Raw genomic sequence first — 23,326 nt, forward strand, 5'->3', positions numbered from 1 at the left:
TAAGTGAGAGGATTTTTGATGGGAGGAAGATGCTGCTTTTTAAAAAAAAATTTGTTGACACATAATAATTGTACATATTTATAGGGTACAAAGTCATATTTGTACATATACATACATGATACAACATGTAATGATCCAATCAGGGAAATTAGCCTATTCATCACCACAAACATTTATCATTTCTTAATGTTGTGACCATTCAGAATCTTCTTTGTAGTGTTTTGAAAACGTACACCAAATTAGTGTTAACCACATTCACTCCCTGCAGTGCTAGAGAACACTAGAACTTGTTCCTCCCATATAGCTGTAACTATGCATGTGTGGAGGATCTTGAGATAGGAAGTTATCTTGACTTATCTGGAGGTACTCTAAATGTAATCACAAGGAAATTTATAAGGGGGAGGCCAGGACAAAGGAGGAAGTAGGGGTTGTGACTATGGAAGCAAGAGGTTGGCATAATACAAGGAAAGGGCCCTGAGCCAAGAAAGGCAGGTGGCTTCCAGAAGCTGGAAAAGGCAAAGAAATGGACTCTTCCTGAGATTCCCCAGAAGGGACCAGCTCTGCCAGCACCTAGACTTTAGCCCGGTGAAACCAGTCCTGGATATTGACCTTCAGAACTGTCAAAGAATAAATTTATGTTGTTTTAAGCCACCAAGTTTGTGGCAATTTGTTACAGCAACAATAGGAAGCTGACAGAGTCTGTGCTCTTACCCCTTGCTATACTGATATACTGACTTTATGTATGAAGGTGTGTTCTAGTTTACTGACATAAGGAGTAGGTGCACGTGTTTCCACCTTATAGTATCAGAAGAGAACTTGACTTGGATCCTGTTCGAAATTATACATTCCTCTTAAATTTCATAGCCTGTAAATACCTGGAAAACTGAGGTCTTCCTTTAAATGAAGGTACTTTTTAGGAGCTATAAAGAGTGATGAACAAGTTTGACATGATCCAAGGTAGGTTTCTCTTTTATGACATTATGAAGAGACGAATAGCCAGGAAGAATGAGAAGCAGTCTCTTTCTGTCAAATATATTCTCCAAAAGATGTGTTTAGTCTGTTCACATACCATGAAAGGATAGTGCTAGATTCATGCAATTGCTTATTTGGCAATTGAAGGGCCAAGCCCTATTCTTCAGCTCAGTCCTGTCCCCAGCATCTTCAGAATTACCCTGTGGATTTTATAATCAGCCGTCCCTCCAATTGTGCATTGAAATGTGTAGCCTGTCAATTATTCTCTGATTTACCATCATTCTATTACTTAGAAATCCTACTACTGACACACAGACACACACATACACGTGTGCACACACACACACAATCACCAGCTTAAGACCCACTTCAGAACTCCAGAAATAGGTTAACCTCTACTCTAAATAACCCTAGGGCAGGCACACACAACAGATTACAGGATGTAATCTGTACCTGAATGACACTGACCTTATAGCAGGATTATCATTTTCGGCACCTTGAAATCACCTCTTACCCTTGGATTTCAATGATCTTCAGCATTGTATGACTTTGTCAGAATTTCTCATAAAGATTGAGTTTCATAGTAGTGAAGCAAACATGCTGAGATAACACTAATGAACTACATTAGAGTGTTCTTACGAAATTTAAAATGCGGTAATGCCTTATAAAACATTTTAAATTAAGAGCAAGCCTTTAACTCTTTGTTACTGGATTTCAGGTAAATATCAATCTTATTTTTCTGCCTTTAACTCTGAACTTTTTCTCTTGAAGAAAAGCTTTAAGACTCTAAGATATATACTCTGAACCACTATTAAAGGAAATAATGAGTACCTTTGTCAGTCATGTAATATATTCTAATTAAAACTGTAAAGGAGATATTTGTCAGCATTTGCAACTCTTGAGATCAGTGAATATTGTTATTACACTGAGTGTCAAGAATGTAGCCTATTTGCACATACTGACTCCTGTTGACAGTGAATAAGACATTTTCATAGAATTTACTTGAGATTTGATTATTGAAAACAGTGTTCAGTTTCACATTTAGTCTGTATATATATATTTCTCATATTTTTTATTTCTCCAGAACTAGATGAGATGTTTGAAAAGTAATTTGAACCCGTATATGTATTTTTGTCTGAAAAGTAGACATGCATATGAGAAGATTAAAATCTGGGTTATAAAACCTATCAAATGATGAAAAGATGGAATTGGCTATGGTGGCTAGAGGGTTCTAGTAAACATAGAGGAGAAGACATCCTTTCCTTTATTTATTTCCACCCAAAGCAGGCATGTGTACATATGCATCAGTATTGACAAATACAAAATATGCCCATACGCATATACACATGTGAGCTCAGAAGAGCTCTAGAAACTTCTGTAAAGAAGTCTATTATCTTAAAAATGTTAGATTGCTGGGAAGGTCAAAAGAGAGAAGGTGAAAATACATGGTAATCTCTAAAGTCCCATAGAGCTACAGTAGTCCCCTTTATCGGAGGTAGATAAGTTCAAAAACCCTCAGTGGACACCTGAAACCATGGATAGTGTTGAACTCTATATATACACCATGTTTTTTCTTATGCACACATACCTACGATAAAGTTTAAGTTATAAATGGGCATAGTAAGAGACTCACAACAATAATGATAATGAAATAGAACAGTTATAACAATATGCTATAATAAATGTTATGTGGTTGTAGTCTCTGTCTCTCAAAATATCTTACTGTACTCTACTCACTCTTCTTGTGCTCTGTCAGTCTTACAACCTGGGTGGCCAGTAAGTGAATAATAGATAGGTAACATAGAGTGTGGATATGCAGGATAAAGGAATGATTCCCATGCTAAGCAGGACTGAGTGAAATGACAGTGCAAGGTTTCAAAATGTTACTCAGAACAGCAGGCAATTTAAAACTTATGAGTTATTAACTTCTGGAATTTTCCATTTAGTATTTTCAGACCGTGGCTGACAAAGAGTAACTGAAACCATGGAAGGTGAAACCATGGTTAAGTGAAGACTGTTGTATTATTATATATATAATTGTTACATTAATATTCTTACTGGTAATTTTCTTACACAAATAAATTACCAATATTGAGCATGAATTAAAATAAAGAAATACATTCAACCCAGTTACTTTATCATACTTAGCATTATGGAATTCTTAATTGCTATTTCAGAAGTCCCTTAGGAATTCTCCATTTACTTAGGAATACTATTATGAATTTTAACTATAATTATACTATTGCTTAGGTTAATTAATACAAATTTCTCAATACAATATAATTGGTCTAGATTGACTTTAGGGATACCAAAGTAGGAAGCACTACCTCAAATTGTGAGACTGGACAATATGCATAATACATGCTGAGAAAATTCCCATGACACTAGGTATTATGAGAATATCTTAGGGAGTAGTAATAGTTATTGTGTAACCAGTATGTTTAAAAATGTGACTCTGACATATCTAAAGCATAACTTTATTTTTACCTCCCACTGGCCTTTAAAATTTACTCAGTAATCTTTCTTACTCCAGATCAAAACTTGGTCAAATCCCAATCCTTTCGGCTTACACTAGGTAGTAGAGAGAACTGTCAGTCATTTTAAGTCAGAAATGGAATCTCAGTTTGGTCATTAGAATGCATAGTCCACCATATATACATACAAATCAAAATTCTAACTCATTGTGTCATCAAATCTTACTTGTTTCCCACTTGTGCTGCCTCTGGCCTGGAGAAGGGCTGGAGGGCATATTTGTTGCATTCTCTGTTTCTCTGCCCTGCATTTATTTTCCTACCCCTCCCAGCTTGCTAGATTATTATTTTATTATTTTTAGCTTTTACTTTTCTTGGCTGAATATCTGTATGTCCCTGCTAGTTGGCTTCTGATGCCCGCTCACCTCTCAACATTGACTGGAAGAGGTAAGAGTGCTAAAGAGAGGTAAGGAGATTTAAAACTCTTATTTGAACTAGTCCCATTGTACTTTAGCCTCTTTGTGAGCCTCGTAGATCTTTTAGAATGGGCTCTCTTGAGGAGTATGGATGTGTGTGTGTGTGTGTGTGTACACACACGTGCACATGTGTCTGTGTGTGTCTGTGCTTGCCAAGGTTTTTGGAAGTCTTCCTTCTGCTGGATCACTCTAATTTCATTTCCTTTGGCCAAAGGACATGAAGCTTTTGCTTGTTACTTTGCATCCCCAAATGTCCATTCTCTTATTGTTTGAATCCCTGTATCCAGCTGGACAACCTTGTTGCACTAGATCAAAGATATTTATGTGCCAGAATTCTATCCTGTGTGGTCTGCCTTTGGATTGCAAAATTACTGTGAGCCTTTTGCCCCAATAAACTCTAGGAGTGCAGCCATAGTGCAAGTCAGCCAACACTATCCTGCCTACTATCCTATAGAATGTGTTTAGCTTTCTCAAGTGTGAGCCAGAAGTGAGACATTCTGAGATGTCAGTTTCATGAATGGAAAAAAAATCAGCTGTGGAGAGCTCAGTTCAAAGTCCCCATAGAGGCACCACAGAAGCTCCATCACTAGAGTTGAGGTGAAAAGTATCCCTCCATCCTCTCCTTCCTATTTTAGAGGTTCACATAACTAAAATTTATGTCTGGAGAAAAAGCATATTTATTGTCAGTTTATTAGTGTGAAGGATAATCAAATAGGCTTGATTTGGGTTTTGTTTTTGTTATAGTTCTCTTTACGGAACCAAAGCTTTCAGATCCCTCCCTTGGTGGACAGATACTACCTTGTGCTTAGCGTGGGACCCGGAATATGTCTTTTCATCCCTCAGTTTTCAATATTTCCTGCATGTCACCCTCACTTGGAAGGTCTCTCTCCACGCTCTTATCCTTCTCTCAATGGTAGAATGCTGTGACCTGTTACTAAGTGGAAGATTCATGGTGGATGCAAAAAAAGGTTCTCTTTTCTCTTGTTCCGGTCTTGGTCTTAGGTCCTGTGTGTCTGAGTTTTGAAGATGGGCCCTTCTCCTCCCCAGCAGTGAAACTCTACCTTATATCTGGGGGAGTTTTGGGCAGGATATAATTTTCTGCCCCATCCCCAGGGTAGCAATTGTCTTTTTTTTTATATCAATATAGAATTTTGGGTCCAAGCAGTTTTTGTGCCCTTCTTCTAAGGTTAGGCAGCTTTTGCTCCTATTCTTCCCTGAGTGTTGCTGCACCTTTGTCTGGGACCAGTGGCAACAGAATTTCTTACCCATTTCCAAGCAACACACTAGCATTGCTTGCTATGACTAACAAGTTTGTAGTGGGACCAGAGGGTTTCTTACCCTCCCTCAGGGACATACGGCTTTGCCTTCTACTTGTGCTTCAATGACAACTTGTCTTTGCAGCTTACTTTGCCTTTGGAGGAGAGAGGGCTCCCTGCTCCTTTTCTAGAGGCAGATTATCTGCTTGTACCTCCTTCACAGGACCATTGTCTTGCTTCAGGGAGGTGGAAGGTCTTCTTCCTCTTCCCTAGTGGTTTAGGGGTTTTCCTTTGTATCAGAGAAGAGTCAGGATTGGATGGGACACTCAGGGGTCTCTCTCAGGTTTCCAGTTCTGCCTTCCATCTTTCTCTTGTAAATTGAGTGAAAGAAATTCTTTGTGTTGAGTATTCCCAGGGATTCTAAATTCTCACATTAAACCACACTCAGTTTTAAGAATATTTTATTATTATAGCTTTTTTTTTCATCTAATGTTATGGTAGTCGCCTCTTCCTCCCATGCTCTGACAAAGGAGTAATACTTTATGTGTTCTGTTTTTCCTGGAAAAGGCCTGTCACCCTTTGCATTTCAATGTATTTTGCTGTCTTGAGACCTAAGCTTTTGTTTGGATTCAAGTAAAGTTGTGATTTTGTAGATTGTTATTCTTTTGTGGCTTTCTGCATCTTAAGCAAAGCTGAGCTCTGAATGTTTATAATTCATTAGTGCAAATAGGAATTTGAGGAACAAGATGGAAATAGTTTTTAAAACTGTTTTCTTTCCCTTTTCCTTAGCATTAGAATCAATTAAAAAATAGTTGAGCACTTCCGTGAATATATGTGAATCCCTTGTGATGCTTTAAACATCCACAGTTTACACATAAAGGCATTTTACTCGATGCGAAAAGATTTAAGTGTTTTCTACTTTCAGTAAGCTCATTTTGTATTTTTTTAACAAAAAAATAAATGTAGCAGTGGGAGTTTTCACTTTACAAAAAGAAAAATTGGTTTATGTGTTATCAGAAAAATATATTTTATTTAAAGAGATGGTACAGGATGATATGATTAAAGGTTATCTATAAATCTGATCCTTACTTTTTATAAAGATTTCTATTTACCTACAAAAATGTCTTATAATTGCCAAATATCTGTCAGATAGAAGGCAAAGTGTTTATCTGAAAATATCAGGTGGTTGTTCTCAAAGAGTTTGTATTCTAATTGGATGCATCTGTCAAATAATAAATGAAACGAGGGACTAAATATAAGGCTAAGCAAATAATTCAACTTTACTTTGTACTCTATAACTATAACAATACTGAAAAGATATTTTTAACAAAATAAATTGGTAACAGTCCTGGGAAATTGAAAAATACACCATCAGTGATCAGAAATAATGATAATTTCCTAATAAGAATACAGATTGAACCAGACTGACTACAGATTGAACAAGATCACCAGAAACCATAGCTTAAGATACCGTAGGTGTAAACTTGAAATATAAGAGTTGAGAAAGAGGAACACCATGATCCTAATAAAAACTAAAAGGACTTTTTTAAAGGCCTTAAGGCACTCTATAAAGCAAGTTAATAATTAACTGCACTTAAAATAATGAGTCTAGTTCAATCCATCCCAGCTACTTTAAGTACACCCCTAGAAGCATACTCAAAGAATGGAATTGAAATAACTGTCTATTCACTTGGGAGGAAGTTATAGTTTTATCTCAAAAATCATACAAAAATAAAGCTTCAAGAACACAAAAAATATAAAATTCAGAAATATGGGGATTTTGTTTGGGTTAAATGAAAACATTTATTGTTCACATTTCTAGAGGTAAGAGGTACATCAAGAAGGTGCCAGCAGATTCAGTGTCTGGTGAGGGCTCTCTTTCTGGTTTGCAGACAGCCTCCTTCTCACAGTGTTCCCATGGGGTGGAAAGAAAGAGCTCCGGCCTCTTCCTCTTACATGGATGCTAATTCCATCATGGCAGTTACTCTCATGACCTCATCTAAGCCTAATTACCTCCTAAAGGCCTCACCTTCTGGTACCAGATCATTGGGAGCTAATTAGGGCTTCAACATATGATTTTTTTTTTTTTTTTTTGAAGGACAGGAACATTCAGTCCATAGCAGATGTTTACTATCGCTTTAAGCAATAAATTTGGGGGCAATTGTTACACATCAATGGACAACTAATATATTCCCCTATAGCTTATTCTCAACACAACAGCCTGAGTGTTTTTTTTTTTTTTTTTTAATTTTTAATCTAGTCTGGTTAATCTACTCAGAACTTTCCAATGACTTCCTGTCACTCAAAATCAGTTCTTAGCGCTCACCACGTCCTAGAAGGCTGAGCATGATCTGGCATCTGACTGTTTTTCTCATTTTCCACTGTTCCTCCCCTCCCTTGCCCTCTCTGCCTAGTCCCCTTCCCTCCCTCCCTTCTACCATTGTTCATGCACACTCTTTTCTCACAGTTACCCCAGCATGCCAACCCTGTTGCCACCTCAGGGCCTTTACCATGTGCTGTTTTCTGTCCTGTACGTGCCTTCCCGTGGACTCAATCATTCCCTTCAAGGCTCACTCCAAATGTTACCTCCCTGGGAAGTTTTCCTCAGCACTGTCTCTCAAGCAGCCCCATCCCCTATTGCTGCCTGGCCCCTCACTGTGATGCATCTTTTGTCGGGGCACCCATGTAGGGGATGTGCATGCCTATGTGTGTATGTGGAAATATGTATTTTTTTAATGGTACTGGGATGCAGAACATTTTCTAAGCAATGCAACGCAAAACCTAGTGAAACACACACATATGCCTGCATATATATATATATATGGCTCTCATATATATATATGGCTCATATATATATATGGCTCATATATATATATGGCTCATATATATATATGGCTCATATATATATATGGCTCATATATATATATACCTGCATTAAAATTTTGGAAAACACATTTCCATGAAAAAAGGCATTATGACCAAGGGAAAACATGAAAGGTAAACAAGGCAAAAATGTTCACAATTCATATAGCAGAAAATAATGATTATGAAATAAAGACAAACAATGTCAGAAAAAAATAAAAAGGACTTACTGAGGCAGTTCACAGAAGAAGAAATACAAATTTTCTGAATAGGCATATGGAGAGGAACTCAACATCATACTAATCACAAAAATGTAAATCAACAGAATAGTTTTCACCAAATTCATCAGATTAAAGAATGAAAGATTGATAATATGTAATATTAGAACATAAGAAAATATTTCCCACACTACTGGGGAGAATGTAAGTTGTTACATTGGTTTTGAAGCATTTTTTAGTAATAGCTATCAATTGAAATGGTACATAAGATTCAAACCAATTCCACAATTAGTTACCTATTCTATAGAAGTATATACATGTTCAAAAAGAAACATTATTTGTAATCGTAAATTGGAAACAATATAAAGTCCATCAGATGAGGCATGATGCATTTATGCTAGCAACAATATTAAGTAGCCGTTAAAATGCATGAGGTAGAGCTATACATACTTACATCAACAAAACCCACAACTGGACAAAGTGAGTTAAAAGATATTTTTGCAGAATGATTCTATTTTTGCAAGGATATCCAAAAGTTTTTGGAAGGATCAATAAACTGTTTATAGTGATTACTTCTCGGGAGAGCCATATGAATTTTTGCACCCGCATCTGACTGTCTTTTAAAATTTGTACAACGTGATGTACATTCATAGCTTGAGTAAGAATTACAAAGAAAATAACAATTACAAAGTAAAGAAATGCGATTATAGGTAACCGTGTAAATACGAGTTTTTTTGGTGCAACTGGTTTTTTGTCACATTAATATAAGTTGTAAGTTAGTTACTTCAAACATGGATGATTGCTTAAAAAAAATCTACATTTTCATCTCGTGTCCTAAATGGGTGTTGTTGTATTTTAGTTTGTCTTTTGTCTGCTAAGCTCTTTCCTCAAAATCTTTATACACTTGCATCTCTTCCTTTTATACTTACATTAAGTGTTGTTTTTTTCATGAATAAAATTGTGAATAATTGGGGCTAGTGTGCTACAAGTTGTCTCTTCTGGATCCACAAACATCTATCTACTCACAGTCATTACTTAACCAGCTATTAAAAAATAGCTTCAGAACGATTTTTTTGTAACCTATACATACTTAATTATTTTGGCAAGTCCCCTATATAGCATTTTGATTTGAGGCTACCCAGAGGATTATAAAATTCAGATGAAGCAAAAGAGAAATATCAAATTTTATCTCATCATTAGCCTTCTTGTTTCATTTTAAAGGTAAAATATTGAATTAAAAAGTTTAAAGATTAGGTAGATAATAGAATATACATCTGAGGTAACTAAGTAATACTCTTCAAATCTGATATAAGTTGTTATGCTTTTTTATTTCCTCTATCTCTCTCTCTCTATATATATATATATACATATGTAAGTGTGTGTTTGTGTGTGTGTGATATGTATATATGCCATTATATATAGCTCCTCCAGGAAAATCATGATTATTTTTACACATTCCATAGTCTGATGGTCTCAGCACTTAAAATTATATTTTTAGCTAATATAAATCCTACTTTATCGACAAAATATCTGTTGCTGTATAACAGTAGCATTTGTGAAGCTCCTAGTATGTACCAGACATTTCATATCAATTATTCTGAATCATCAAGTTAACCCTTAAATGTAGGAGGTTGTGGTTTTTGCTCATGTTAGGGACCTAGAGCTTACAGGAATTAAGAAATGTTCTCTTATGACTCAGACCAGGTTTATTTTAGACTCGGTCATAGACTAAGAAAAACAATATTCTGTATCTTCATACTTTTTGCCTCCCTCAAAAAAATGAATGATGACTACCTCAGATCTTCCTTAAACACTTATCAACTCTCTTTTCCCTTTATTCATTAACTTTTACTTTCTCTTTATTATTCCTATGCAAATGGAAAGAATCAGAGTTCTCATCAAAATATGCATCTACCGTAGTATAGTATGCAATATTTAGAAAACTTGAAGATACATGCTGTAATGATATTAGGACATTAAATGTGTGGCAATGGTCAGATAACCATATAAAATATTTTGATACACATCTGTTCCTTTCTTTAGTTAATACAAATCTGCCTGCACAGGATAGCAATGCATTCCTATCCCCAGCATTGACACTTTTATCTTTGTTATAAAAATGAGCTTTCATAAATCTTTATTGTTAATCATAGAAGAATGTGCATATTTTCCATCAAAACAAATTACCTTGCTATTTTAGCTATTAAGTTATTTGTAATTTGTCTTAGGTAGAGGAATTTCAAATTGCAAGGTTTAACTTGCTATTATTTCAGATAAAAAACAAAAAGTACCCTTTTTCAAGATAAAAAAGATATAGAGATATACATAAAATATCATTCTGAGACAGATATTTTCAAAATGTTTGTCACTGTAACTATTCATGACATGTTTAACATTTTTCTTTTCAAGGTATTTTATATATGTGGAATTTCAATGAAACTGAACCCATTCTGAGACTGCATATTTGAAAAAAGTAATGTGTATTTACTACTGTACTAGCCACAGAAACATAACTGAATATTCTTATGCAATTTTGCCAAAAAAATATGGCAAGTAACTTTACATTTCAAGATAAGAAAACTCATTTAGAGGAATCAAAATGAACCAGAGTCTGAGAAATATCACTCACTTTTAAGGTAGAACCCCAACCTCATAGAACACGGATAATTTTGTCTTCCATGGGACATTTGATATTATCTAGAATTATTTTGGGTTCAACTGGAGAGGGGGTTGCTACTGGAATCTAGTAGTTAGAGGTATGTAGGTATGTGCTGCTAAACACTCTGCAATACACAGGACAGTTCTCCACAACAAAGGATCTTCAGTTCTCAAATGTCAGTAACGCCACAGCTGAGAAACCCTGTCATAAAGATGGTGGGGAATAAACCTGCCGCCACTGCACTGGTGCCAAAAGTAGAAAATGAGACATTGAGACTTAGGAAGTTTATTGCTCACCACATGAGTGTCAGCATAGTTGCACTGGTTACCCTGCCCGCAAGTCTCAGGGAGCGACATGATGGGCCTGGATGAATGCTGAGCAAGCAGGGAGTTGTGCCACAGCTGTGGATCCCAGGGCCTAGAGATCAGCACTTTCTGAGAAAGCAGCCGGCATTATGCAAACAGCAAGATCTCTAGTTTGCCTCCCCTGTGGAGCAAGCAGTTACACAGCAGTCACCCTGTGGTCCCCTTGACTTACTTAGCTGCCTATGTGAGTAGCAAGATAAATTGTTCAGTATCAAAAGAGAAATAAGCCTTACAATCTGGCGAACTCAGCAAGAATGTACAGGGACACTCAAGGCCTGCAGGGGACTGCCTCTCCCAATACCCATAAATAAACCCTTGAAAATAAGTACAAGTCACAGTAAGGGACCACCTTATCACTATTGTTCATGAAAATTTTAGGTATGATCACCTCATAAGGGTTCCACACAATGACTTTTAAGTTCACAGGGGGAAAATGCTATTTAAGTTGCTTTTCTGCTATTTAACCTAAAATAGCCCTGTAACTCTTCTCCAATATCCTCTGTCATCCCCTGAACACCCTAGACATGGTCCCACCTCAGGGCTTTTGCACATCTTTCTGTGTCTGGAATGTTCTTCCATCAGATGCCCACGTGCCTCTCTTCTGTAAGTCCTAGACGTCTTTGCCTGCAGACCACCTCCTCAGTCAGCCCTTCTGGCCAGCCCAATAAAATTACTTACCGCCGTCACACCCACCCCAAGTCTATTCCCTTTCCTGCCTTTTTCTCTTTTGTGATTATTCTGCATATGTTTCACTTGGTTGTTGCCTTGCTGCAAGAATGTAAGCTTCAATAGGTAAGAGATTTTCTTTGTTTTGCTCAGTGGTAGATCCTTAGGGCCTCGAACAGTTCATGGCTCATATTAACTATACAGCAAACATTCATTAGATGGATGAATGAGTACTTTAATTTAGTTGTCATTACTTTCAAAACAGTAACTAAACTGATTAAAAAGATCTAAGAGTCATTAAAGAATGATTATTTTTGTTCTAATATAAGAAACAAGATCAATTTATCGTTTTTTGATCATTCGAAAACTCATTTTGGTTTTTACTGAAATTCCTCTTATAATAATCATCCTTGATTTTTCAGGAATCTTGTAAAACCTTACATATTTTTATTGATTTATTTAAACTTCTGTAGCGTTTTAATAAAAAAACTTTAGATTACAATTTTTAGATTACACATAATACACCCGTCTTAACACACTTTCCCAGTCTTTCTGAATCAACATCTCATTTTTTTTTTGCACAGCTTTGTATTCTTTTTCTTTAAGAGATACATATCTACCTTGAATAATTTTATACAATATACTTATATGAATAAGTTATTATTCACTAATACCTCATACTTTTACTGTGGAATCATAAATATTTATCTTATTATACCAAAATTGTTATAAAATATATTATTAATATCATTTAAACTAATTTTTACAGGTAATGCTACATCTAGCCTTGATATCTTCTATTATATAAAAACAATGCATTTACAAAGCAATTTATTATATTTTTAAAAAATTTTGAAATAACTTTAGTCAAGAATTTGCAAAATAGTACAGAGAATTTCTGTATATTTCTCTGTCTGAATTAATTCAGGTTTCCATAAAAAAGTACCATAGACTGGGTGACTTATACACAACAGAAATTTGTTTCTCTCAACTCTGGAGGATAGAAGTCTGAGATCAGGGTGCGAGCATGGTCAGGTTCTGGTGAGGGACCTCTTCCAGGTTGCAAACTGATGACGACTTCTCACTGTATCCTCACATGAAGGAAAAAGGATTAGAGAGCTCTCTAGTCTCTTCTTATAAGGGCGCTAACTTCATTTACGAGGGCTCCACCCTCATTAACTAATTACCCCCAAATATTTTCACATTAGAATGAGGATTTCAACATGTGAATTTTAGGAGGACACATTTAGTCCATTGCACCCTCACACAGCTTTTTCTAACATCTTGCAAAACTACACTGCAATTATCAAAACTAGAAAAATTAATGTTGATGCAGTATTGTTAATCAAAGACTTTATTCAAATATCAGCCATCTTTTCATAATGAGTTTAGTTATGTCTTGTCCTTCTCATGTAGCTTATAACGGTGCCCCAGTTTTCCTCATGTTTTCTTTTAATTTTCACTTCCCTTCATATGGACATTTGTTAAATCTCTACATTGTTAGTCATCAAATGTATTTTAGTAAGAAATGACAGGTATCATTTATTGAGAATTTGATTATGTGCCAGACATTGTTCTGCTTATTATTCTCTCCTTGAATCCTAAAATGAAGAGAGCTGATTATTATTCATATTTTCATTTGCGAAACCTGAAGTTCAAGTTTAAGCCATGTATCAAAGCGTAAGCAATTTGCCAAAGGTTATCAAAGTGGAGAAATCTGAAAAAATGTGCAAACTTTCACTATGTACCATCTTTGTGATTGGAAAGTTTGTACCAAAAGCATCCTCTACTGTAGTAAACTTATTCTAGCTTTATTCCCCTCCCTTCTTCCATGCCCCACTTTTCCTTCTTCCAAGGAAACTTCGCCTAGGTTAAACTTTCTTTAACTCCTTCGTCTATTTATTATTTTTTTTTCTTTACAATTCTGGAGGTCAAATTTGAATACAAAGTAGGGTAGGCACATTAGAACATGAGTTAAATTTCAAGACTTGCTATAGTGACTACTAACTAATCGTAGGTCCTTGTGAGTCAACTTACTTTTCTGGGTCTTTGTTTCATTATTTGTAGATGTACAAGTTAAACCTTATGGTTTTGAGGCTTCTTTTATTCCTAGCATACTGAATTCACAACAAGGCTGCTGCCTAATATTATTATGACTTTGCCCCAATGTAGTGTTTCAGTTTTGTAAGAGTACTTGTGTACCCAGGAGGGTTATGACTGTGTGTGTTTTCTTAGATATTTATGGAAAGATATTGTTAGATAAATTATTATTAAGAACTTGGCCTCCTTTACCACATTTACCTAGAGTCCACACGTGCATTTGTCTAGCCTTTTTCTCTGTGTATTTATGTGGATCTGAAACAAGTATAGTTTTGGTTGATTTAGGCTGGTTATCTCCAGGAGTATGGTCACATGAGATAACACATTTGTTCTATGCCATGGTAATTGTAAATACAATAAAGATTTACATTCTCTAACTTTTAAGCTCAACTTGGAATTTAGTGATGAGTATTTTTCACTAAATATGATTTCTAAGCATGTATGTGATACCTTGTCTTTTTTAAAGTTCAGTGAACATTATCAGTTGATGGAACTTTTTGAATGTTTAAGTGACCAAGTGCAAAAACATGATACCTACTAGAAAATATGGCTAATAAGTCAACTTCTATGAAATTAAATTATCCAAGTGACTACTAATAGAGTAGACTTTTCATATAATATGAAAGAGATTGAATAATTTACTGTTGATGAAATCGGTACCAAAAGTGTTTTACTTTTATAAATTATAAACTTCACAGTTCTAAAATGAATATTCAAGAATAGGTGTGATACATTGTGTCCCAAAAATGGAAGCAATTTTAGCTTTGTTTTCTCTTGATAGGCAGAGTTAGGTAGTAAAATGGTGTTAATGGAAATGACTTTCTCCCCATTCACAGTGAAGACTCTAATATTATCCAAAAAATATTAGTGGAATATTGTACAATGATCTATATGCCCTTTGCATATCTCTAGGGCTTCTTAAATTGAAAGCTATTTTGTCCTCTGAAATATATATTTTTCAGTGTTTTATCGGAAAAGGATGAATGTGAAGAATGACCTTCTTCTTCCCAGCCCATTCAGCAAAATCGTTTTCAGATCACAGGCATGGTCATAGTGTACTAGTTAGGATTCTCTAGAGAAACAGAACAAACAGAATGTATATAGAGAGAGAGAAAAAAAAAGAGATTTATTAAGGAATTAGGTCACACAGTTATGGGAACTGGAAAGTCCAAAATTTGCAGAGTACATCAGAAGGCTGGAGACCCAAAAAGAGCTATGTTGCTGCTTGAGTTCAAAGACAGCCTGGAGGAAGAATTTCATCCTTCTCAGGGGAATCCCAATCTATTCTTAAGGCCTTCAACTGATTGGATGAGGCGAACTCACATTATAGAGGGTAACCTGCTTATTACTCAAATTCTACTGATGTTCATATAATCTAAAACATACCTTTACAGCAACATCCAGACTGATGACCAATTATTTGTGTACCATGGGCTAGCCAAATTGACTCATACAATTAACCATCACACATAGTTAGCTACACAATAGGCTTTACATGTGGTTGTGTAAATCAATGCAGAATTCCCGTAAGAACAATAGCTTGGAATCCAGAAATTATTATTTGTGTTCATATCCACTCATCAATTTGTTTCCTCTATCTATCTGCATTTATTGCTTTAGGTGTGGTTGCGTAAATCAGTGCAGAATTCCCATAAGAGTAATAGCTTGGAATGCAGAAATTATTATTTGTGCTCATATCCACTCACCAATTTGTTTGCTCTATCTATCTGCATGTATTAGTGACTACCAGATGATGACTTTTCAGGACCTTTTGTTGTGAGACATTTCTCCATGGATCTCTCACATTTCTGCATGTCTTAAAGTAAGACACTCACTGTTTTTTCTTCAGAAGTATCTTTTCAAGAATGCTTGTATAGCAAAGAGTATTGAGAGAAAGAGACACAGTCACCTGCGAGTGAAAACAGCAGGCCTTCTTACTGCCCATTATAATAGGCTTGGATTTTCTAAACTCAGAATTCTTCTCCTGTAATGCCACCCACAGTGTATGAAAGCATCCACATGGACCCCTCCCAGTTGCCCCTGTGGACTTCGAAGTAAAGGGAACTGACACCAATCTGCTGATGACCATCCTGCTTCTTGTACCATGAGCAATAAAATCTTTTATATCTGATCCACAAGTCTTGTGTCTTCTACTAGAATTCATGGAACAAAAACAGGCAAACTTGTAAGCTTGAAAGTATGATAAAAATCTCAGTCCTTAACCATTCTTGATCTTTCATTTTATTTGTCATTTTAGATCATTGGTAACTATGATGCATACTATGGCACTATCTTTACTTGACCATGTCTTCATTGTATCAAAGATAAAATAACTGAATATCATTGCGTGATGATCTGTATTCCCTGACCCATTGAGAGTGACAGTTTGCATTGGATAATGGAAGGAAACCACTATGTTTTAATATATTCTGTTTATTCTGGAAAATAAGACCCTTATATGCACTCTACATATCTCTTTGAATGCAACATCAAGGTATTTTGTTCTGAGTGAGAATGGCTTGTGTATTCACCTTCCTTGACCTAACAGCTAAGGAGAAATCTGGAATGAAAATGAGGTTGAGAAACATCAGCCTCAGCTGGCCATTAGGGACAAGTGGTATCTTTAGTTTGTGACCAGAGACCCTTGAAACCCCATGAGACAGCTTATTCAGCAAGCAAATTTTGCTGCTACACTATTAATTAAATCAATGTCATTCACTCATGTCAGATACATGTGAGCTTTTTATGGCCTCAGGCCACATTGAAATGTTCAAAGAGAATCTGTATTAATTGAACTACAAGAACAGGAGACAGGAGAGTTGTCCAAGTGCTGACTCTAGGGTGAGGTAAGGCATCGCTGGCCTTAGGCATGTCTACATGCATGATGCAGACTTAATTATTTGAGGCACTTTACCATACTCTGTACTCACGTAGACACTTTCGTTCTAACTCAGAAAAATAATGTTCATGCTAAGGATAGATAACACTGGATAAACTTGTATAAGGTAGAAAAATGTAGAAACTATGATTTTATAATGGCCATTTTTGGGTATAATTTTTAGTTAGTTTCTTATTATATGCATCAAATTCTGTTGTAAAGCATCAAGATCTATGGATCATTTTTGGAGGTCCAGCTTATGTGCCATAACAAAAATAAGGCCACTGCTCACATCCTTTCTTTTAAAAATCGTGAACCTATTTTAAAAATAGGCAATTATATTTTAAGTATATAAAACTTTAGTCTTCTGTTCCATGAATGTGTAATATCTAAAAATCAGACCTGTAATGAAGTTTTCATTTTAGAAATATGTTTTTCTCCCAAAACCACTCTCTTTACAAATGTTTATTTGGTCTAGTCCAAAGTATTACATTCATTTGAAGAACAGTCCTATTTATTCTTTTTAAATCCACATCATTATTCTTTTAAAATTTACATAAATTTTATTATATATTATTTATCCTCATTTCCTTAGTGGTAGGTGTCTCTTAGAGGAAGTAATATTGTTAACAATATTAAAGAGTTTTTTGCTTAAGTAAACCATGCACTTCATTATTAATCCTAAATTTGAATGAGATATGTGAGTGTGTGGGTGTTTAATGCACTATTCATATATTACTCCATTCATACAAGTTATTTTGAAATTACTAGAACAATTACTCCATTCATACAAGTTATTTTGAAATTACTAGAACAAAGATAACATGTTGTAGAAATTATAATAATTTGAGAAAAATAATATTCTTAAGTTTTCAGAATGCAAGAAAAGGCTGTTTATTTTCTGAGTATGAGTAAATGTGCAAAATCTTCACTTAGCATGAAAAATACAGACATAATATTAATCTAAACAAAGTTTACAAGAAATAATTATCTACTGGAATTTTTTTTCTTAACAAGTAAAAACATGTTAAATCCTTGCCTATTGATGCATGAAAATGGGTATTTTGTGAAAGCTAAGGGAGATTTTGACCAGATTTTTAAAATAGTCAAGCTCTTGTTTGCTATTAGTTATGCAATAATAATAAATAGCAAATATGAATTTTATAATGTAGAATACTTGAACTCTATCCTAAAGTATACAAAGAAATCTACTCTACCAAGTTTTTCTTTATCAAGTATCTTCCTTGCATTTTAATATCATGTGTTTCCTCAAGCTAATAATTAGACTCTCTGTAGTCACTGATGTTTCTTTGGCCTTTGAATGCCACAACCTTCATATATCCCTGATCTGGTTAAAGGGCTTTTGTTCATAGAGTCATTATTAGTCAATCTCAGGCAGGACCCAACCAGACCCCTTTGAATAAAATATCAAACGTACCTAAGACTGATGTTCTATATGTCTAACTTTTCCATCTAATTTATAAGTTAATTTAAAGCAGGGACCAAATAATGTGGAAGCAGAATGCTTCCCTTATCAGTGTATATTTGTCGAGAAAGGAATTAATTGGTTGTTCAAGCTGTGTTCTGCAAGAGAGAAATTCCTCCCTGTCCTATTAAAGATAACCTAAAAAGATTCCCAATTTGCTCATAGATCTTTTTATACATTTTCTTATCTTAAAATTTTTATTCATTATCAGTCTCCCTATAACAGAAAAAAAGAATCAAAGCACAAACAGAAAACAACCTTAAAAAATAATCTAGGCTAATTCCTTTATTACTATCTTAATAGACTAGATACCTAGCTTAAAGAAAGATTATACAGAAATTATAATGATATTATTACAGGAATAATAATCATCATTATATATTAGTATGTGCTAACCATTATTTTAAGAACATCACATATATTTATTTATATACTATTTTTAGTCAAAGTTAGTCACTGGTAAAAATGCAAGAAAATATTATAGGAAAAGTGTTTTAAAGGTGAAAAACAAAAGATATAACCCTATCAAGTAGTACCCTTAAAGAAAAGGGACAGAAGAGATATAAAATATTTTTTAATCCTGATAAATTAGTAAAAACTAACATGAACTGAGAAGTTACTGTATTCCAGGAAATATGCTAAATGTTTACATGCAGTAGCTATTAATAGCTTGCCCTTTGTAATCATCCTATGAGGTAGGTGCTATTATAATCTTCACTTTCCCGATGCATCACTGAATTTGCTTACCCAAGTGTCAGAAACAAAAGTTTCATCCATACAGCATTGTAACTGCTTCATATGAAAAAAAAAAGTCTCAAGTCATATAGTAAAAGGCAAAGTTTCAAAAATAAGATGGGTTATCCAGCATGAAGACTTTTTACACTGGGGCAGATTTCAAATGTAATTCAATTTTTGAAAACCAACTAACAAGATAAAAATCAGCTATAGGCTATAATAAATAGAGAAGAGTAAATAACTACTCTCGTTCCATTATGCCAGAATAGGAAAGTGCTCAGGAAAATTAAGTGTCAGTAAGTAAAGGCAAAATTAAACTTCTTTTTCTAAGCATAGGCACAATTAACCTATGAAAATTACTCATATTGGATGGTAATGAAGCAGGTAGCTTAGCGAAATTGGGAACATATCTGATTCACTGTAATGGGATTTTCAGTTAGATCAGATCACATTTTGTATCAGTCATTCTGAATCACGACACATGTTGATTAGCAATAAGGGTTACAAGGGAAAATTTTACTTTTTTTCCTGAGCCAGAAAGACCATGATTAAACAACATGGTAATAGTAGATACCCACTGTGTCTGCATACAGGGAAATGTGATATAGATTTCCTTGTAGTGTGTGAATACACAGCTCCCTCTCTAATATATACTACCTATTGCTTTTGTCCAGTAAGTTCCAGTTCGGTAACTCATGCCAAAAAGGAAAAGAGGAAGTCTGTGTAGTCTACCTTGGTTTTGAGAGAAAAGAAGGAGTTCACAGCAATTTTTCATGCAACAGAAGAATGGAATCGTAGTTGTAATGCTGTAGGCTGAAGTGTGGTTTATAAAATGACGAAAAGCAAGGACAGGATGCTACAGAAACTCACCCTCGGAACCGTGTAGTTTTGAGGGTTTCCACACTGTAGGTCATAAAGCTTGGATTTTTATCCAATTGCTACTGCTTCGTGAATGATAATAGACCATAAGTAACTGCCTTCACTCTGAAGTTTTAGTTACCCCCCTTTATAAAAGAAAGGGTTTGAATTAGGTGAACTCCTAGGATTATTATTTGTCTATTACATTTGAATTATCATTGCCTGTATCTCTTATAATCCTGTAATAAGATTCTTTGTAAGGTAAGTCTAAAATAAAGAGAAGTATTTCGGCGATTCTTGAGATTCACTGTTGATGCAGTTCTGGGATGAAAGCCTGTCCTGGGCTTTCATACTTGTGCTCCTGCTGAAACTGTTCATCCTTAGGCAAGAGGATATTCATATTATTTTGCTTACTCAGATTACATATTACAAGTTTGAACATGCTGACACAGCACTAGTAGATTTTTCTTCAGAGCAGTCTATGTTGCTGAATTTGCCACTTATATTCAAGCTTTTTCACTCCTATCACTTATATGTTCCCATTTTTCTGCAGATCACTGAATTACAATAAATTGAGGTTCAATTAAAATCTGAGTTAATGACCGTGATTAATTTGTTAACGCTGTGTACAATCGAGAGAGGGCCTATTATTCACATAAAAAGGCATTCAAAATAAAATTGAAAAGTATTCTATAGAATAGTGACTTTGCAAAAATTATACCATAAAGATTTCATGGATCAGAGTTCATTCCTTTTTGAACTAAAGTTTTTATTAGGTAGAATATTAGTAGTGAACACTCATTTTACTATAGTTGTAAAAGCAGTCTCTTTCTTGTTTTTGCTTTTTTTTTATAGATCTGGATAATGTAGAGGGCATTGCTGTGGACTGGATTGGAAATAATCTTTACTGGACCAATGATGGCCATAGGAAAACCATTAATGTGGCCAGGCTGGAAAAAGCTTCTCAGAGTCGGAAGACTCTTTTAGAGGGTGAAATGTCTCATCCCAGAGGAATTGTGGTGGATCCAGTTAATGGGTATGCAATATTTGACTAGGTTTATATAAGAAAAATGATAATAGATAAATTTGTTTCCTACGTAGTTAATAATAGTTTTATTTAAATCCATATGTGTAGCTGAATTTCCACACAAATGGTCTTAGTGGGTAAAGTTACACATTTAATGGTTTTTCCGTCCCAGAGAATGTGCTAAATAAATATGTCAGAATACATTGACCTGAAATAGATTACTTCACAAAGATATATTACTTGAATTATTCAAAATTAGCACTATAATTCTGTATTTTAAGCAGCCCGACACCAAGATAAATCAATCAGAGAATCAATCCCTTTTATATTTTAAAGGCTATTGAAATTTAGTGTATTCAAAAAAATAGCAAAAGTTTTATAAATTTCCTAGAGGTCAGACATTTTATTAAATGGGTTACTCTAACCCTATTTTGTAACCCTTAACAATAATCCTCTGAAGTAGTTGCCATTCTTATCCCTGTTTTATAAAGTTGAAAATGATAACTGTCTTGCCAAACACTATTCAATTAGTGAAAGACTGGGTCTACATTTATCCCCAGGAAGCCTGTCTCTATGACTTTACTCTTAGCCACTAAACTTCACTGCTTTTTATTAGTCTAGGGTGATAATCACATAATTTTAGATACCACCATAATTTCCATATAGTGACATCATTTTATAGTATGTATTACTTGTTTTAGAATGAAATATTTTGTCCAATTCTTGGTAATATGTTTTCTTTTGATTTTTAATCAGCACTATTACCTGAATGCAAAACTGTACTTACAGAAATATCAAAGAAGATGGAAATTTTCATAGTATTTTATAACTTAAAAAATGTTATTTTATTGAATATTTTACATGTATAGTTTTTTGGAGTGTTTTTTTTTTTCCTTCCATGGCTTACATATTATTGTTTCAAGACATCAAAAAATAGATTTTCTTTACACTTTACTGCACACATACAAAAAATATGTATTGTATAGGAGGCATGTGAATCCCTTATAAACTGAGATTACCAAATTGCAGTTCCTAGAATTGTTTGTGTTAAGAGTAGCTCCAAATACAACCAGGGTGCTTCTTCCTAGGCAGTGAGTGAACTCATTGTAAGTGTTTTCATAGGGCATAATTATAAAGTAATTTTGGTGATTTTATGTTTGGATTATATAATCATCTGGTAAACCAGCCTTAGTTTTTGAAGAGAGTGTTTATTCCACACTGTCCAAATCTATCTGAAGAAAGAAATTTCAATTCTGTCTTACAACGGCATCTTCTTTCTCACTATTCTGTTAGAGAAAATGTTTTCTGATAGAGCTAAAGAGTCTTTGTTGTGCCCAAGAAATGACATAAATGTGGAAGTCATAGAAACATATAATTTAGAAGAAAATTCAGAGCCCACTAGTCCCGTCTCTCTCATCAAACTTAGAAATCCAATTCAACATCTCCCAAGTTTGTAGGCATCCAGATGATGTTAGAAACCTATAGCATCTACATAGTTCAAGCTATTTGAAGGCAATTCTGATTAATAGAATATTTTTTTCATTGAGACGATATCTGCATCCCTGTAATGTCTTCCTACCAACTGTCCCTATATACAAGGAATAAGTGCAATAAATATTATTTAAAACTAGACAGTGTTACTGAGAAACAGAGGAAAGAGCTTATTTTGACTCATCTCCAGAAAGGCTGGAGATAGACTTCATCAGATAATTATGTTCGAACAGGCCTTGAAATAAAAGGTAGAATTTTTCTTGCTATATTAGCAGAAGGCCAGATTAACCTATGTTTTATGTGAAGAATACAGAGTCCCACCTAGAAAAAATATTTGTATTAGTTCCTGCTTATTTTATAGGTTATATTTCTATTTTGTGTGTTTAAGAATTCTCATCATTTGGTATTGGTATTGATTGTAAAGCTTTCGTAATATTCTTTTTTTTTTTTTGAGACGGGATCTTACTCTGTGACCCAGGCTGGAGTGCAGTGGTTTGATCTTGGCTCACGACAGCCTCGACAGCCTGGGCTCAAGTGATCGATTCTCCCACCTCAGCTTTGAGACTAGCTGGAATTACAGGCACAGGGCACCATGCCTGGCTACTTTTTGTATTTTTTTTTGTAGAGATGGGGTTTTGCCATGTTGCTCAGGCTGGTCTCGAACTCCTGGGCTCAAGAAATTCACTTGCCTCAGCCTCCCAAAGTGCTGGGATTACAGACATGAGCCATGGTGCCTGGCCAAAGCTGACATTTTCAAAGTACATTTTGAAGAAAGTAGACTTCACTGGTAAATTAATTCTCTGTTA

The 23,326-nt window shown here is 34.8% G+C and overlaps 1 protein-coding gene across 2 annotated transcripts in view; it reads left to right on the top strand.

Annotated features, from left to right (window-relative positions):
* Window positions 1-23,326, top strand: part of LRP1B (LDL receptor related protein 1B) — a 1,938,417-nt gene that overhangs the window by 1,108,735 nt on the left and 806,356 nt on the right. For both annotated transcript variants that reach the window (XM_058434432.1, XM_032145942.2), the window contains exon 12: window positions 20,858-21,038. In XM_058434432.1, coding sequence (XP_058290415.1) covers window positions 20,858-21,038 — 181 coding nt within the window. The remainder of the gene's footprint in view (window positions 1-20,857; window positions 21,039-23,326) is intronic.

The sequence above is a fragment of the Hylobates moloch genome, unplaced genomic scaffold (assembly GCF_009828535.3).
Source record: "Hylobates moloch isolate HMO894 unplaced genomic scaffold, HMol_V3 SCAFFOLD_24, whole genome shotgun sequence".
In the NCBI taxonomy this organism is placed as follows: domain Eukaryota; kingdom Metazoa; phylum Chordata; class Mammalia; order Primates; family Hylobatidae; genus Hylobates; species Hylobates moloch.